Source organism: Nestor notabilis, unplaced genomic scaffold, assembly GCF_000696875.1.
Source record: "Nestor notabilis isolate BGI_N333 unplaced genomic scaffold, ASM69687v1 scaffold20938, whole genome shotgun sequence".
In the NCBI taxonomy this organism is placed as follows: Eukaryota; Metazoa; Chordata; class Aves; order Psittaciformes; family Psittacidae; genus Nestor; species Nestor notabilis.
In genome coordinates, this window is record NW_009941738.1 from 13,169 (window position 1) to 15,475 (window position 2,307).

Here is a 2,307-nt window from a genome sequence, read left to right on the forward strand (position 1 = left end):
CACCGGCAGCGCGGGCCCCCAGGGCAGGTGGGAGTGAATGGGGCAACCACCCAGTGCCACTGCCCCAGTGCCACTGCAACCAAACCACCGCCTCAGTGCCCTCCAGGAGGAGGAGGAAGAGGAGGATGAGGAGGGAGGAAGCTCTCTCTGGCTGCTTCCCAATGCTCCTCCAGATTTCCTCCAGCTGCACCATGGCACAGGCAGATGGAGCCGCAGCCATGGGCAGCCCCATGCAGGGCAGTGCAAGGGGAGCCTCGCTGCACATGCAAAAGGGGACTGATTTGCTGTCACACACCAAGCAGCAGCCCCACAGAGCCCCAGTGAGGGCCTGGGGGGAACGGGGAGCTCCCCCTCACCTGTGTAGGGCAGGAGGCAGTTGCAGGTGTAGCCAGCGACATCGTCGATGCACGTGCCCTGGTTCAGGCAGGGGTTGGAGGCACATTCATTGATATTGGTCTGACAGTTGGGTCCTGCATTAAGTAACATAGATAGAAGTGGCTGTGATAGAGGTGTGCTGCTGGGAGAGGGCTGAGGGTACAGTGGGGATGCGGTGACAATAGCAATGTCCCACCCATCACCCCAGAAGAGCCTCCTGCTCTCAGCTCCAGCCATGGGCACGCAAGCCCTGCCGAAGGTCCCCATGCTGGCTCCACTGCCGCATCTCCCAACCAGACCTGGGGTCTCCACCTCCTCCAGCCCATCCAGCAGCATGGGGACACCCTCCCACAGCTCCCACCCAGGCCCTAGCAGTGTCCCTGGCTGCACCCTTACCGCTGAAGCCCTCCCTGCATGTGCAGATGTAGCCGCTGGTCATGTCCTTGCAGGTGCCACCGTTCATGCAGGGATTGGATTCACACTCGTTATTGTTGATGTCGCAGTTCGTCCCACTCCAGCCTGGGTCGCAGTCACACCTGTAGCTTTGGGGGGAAATTGGGGTATAAAACACAGGATCTGGTTGGACCTGGCCCTCCTGGCTACAGCAGCCATCATCCACCCAGCAAACCCCATCTCCTAATCGTGCCCCTGCAGGGAAGCGTCCTCAGCACCAGCACTGGCACAGGGGATGGCTGCCCACCCTGCCTCCGAACCCGGCTTTGCTGGTAGCCCTTTGGTCCCCGTGCCTCCAGCCTACCCGTTCAGCCCGTCGTGGCATTTCCCATGGATGCAGGGGTTGCTGTTGCACTCATTCACTTCGGACAGGCACTTTGGGTCATGGAAGCCCTCGGGGCAGAGGCAGGTGAAGCCGTTGATGCCATCCTTACACGTGCCCCCGTTGTGGCAGGGGTTGCTGGAGCACTCATCGATGTTGATGTTGCACATGCGCCCTGGGAAAGGGGATATGAGGAAATGCTACTCCACAGGATGCACGGCACGGCACGGCGGGCACACACCGCATCCTGGGGGGCACCCACCGGGCAGGTCCCCTCCCAGCCACCCGGAATGGCTGCTGGAGGCTCCGATCTCCAGGCACACGTGTGCTGGCTGCATAGGAGCGGGCTGCCCTCCAGGCAGGGTGACTTCACACCCCTGCACTGCCCGCCTGGCTTCATTAATGTGACTGGGAAGAGGCTGTGACCTGGGCTCCTTTGGTCCAGGAGAGAATAATGAAGGGAGCTGGTTTCAGCCTGTAACCCTACCTGCCACGGCTGACAAAGCCCGGCTTTATGGCGGGGCCCCGCGGGGGGGGAGAGGTGGGGGCTGCTCCCATCAAAGCCCTCCGCCATTCCCATCAAACAAACCAGTCGGACAAGGCAGCAACTTGATACCCATGGGAGTGGGCGCAGCGGGACTCGGATTCCCGGCACCAGACACCCCTTTGATTGCAGCCTGAGCCAGGGTCACCCTCCTGAGCAAGCAGGAGCGCTGGAGGGTGCAAACCCTCCCTGCGGGAAGCAGGATGGCAGCATCAACCCTCCCCGCTGCACCTTGCCCCGGCTGCGTGCAGCATCCCAGCACTGCCGTGGGCACAGGGGACGGCCCAAGGCTCCCTGGATCCACACCACATCCGCAGTCGAGGTGGCTGCGTGCCCTGCCCTTACCTGTGTACCCCAGCTCGCAGGTGCACTCGTAGCCGTTGATCTTGTCAATGCACTTGCCATAGTCGCAGGGGCTGCTGGCGCAGTCATCCAGGTTGATCTCACAGTTGGGCCCTGGGGAGGACAGTTGGTGGCATTAGGGCGTCCCCAGCCTCGCTGACCAGGCAAAACGAAGCCCACCAGCACCAATGGGTGCCACTGCTCCATGGCACCGCACCTCTGCCATAAGCAGCTCCCAGCTGGGGAGCGGGGCCTGCGGGAGCTGGGCACC

General features: G+C 62.5%; 1 protein-coding gene across 1 annotated transcript in view; it reads right to left on the reverse strand.

Moving 5' to 3' along the window:
* The window catches only part of NOTCH1 (notch 1), a gene marked incomplete at its 5' end in the record, with an annotated part of 15,183 nt that overhangs the window by 12,550 nt on the left and 326 nt on the right, over window positions 1-2,307 (reverse strand). Inside the window, 4 exons of the mRNA XM_010021043.1 lie at window positions 357-470; window positions 772-917; window positions 1,133-1,325; window positions 2,040-2,150. Of these exons, the coding sequence (XP_010019345.1) occupies window positions 357-470; window positions 772-917; window positions 1,133-1,325; window positions 2,040-2,150 (564 nt within the window). The remainder of the gene's footprint in view (window positions 1-356; window positions 471-771; window positions 918-1,132; window positions 1,326-2,039; window positions 2,151-2,307) is intronic.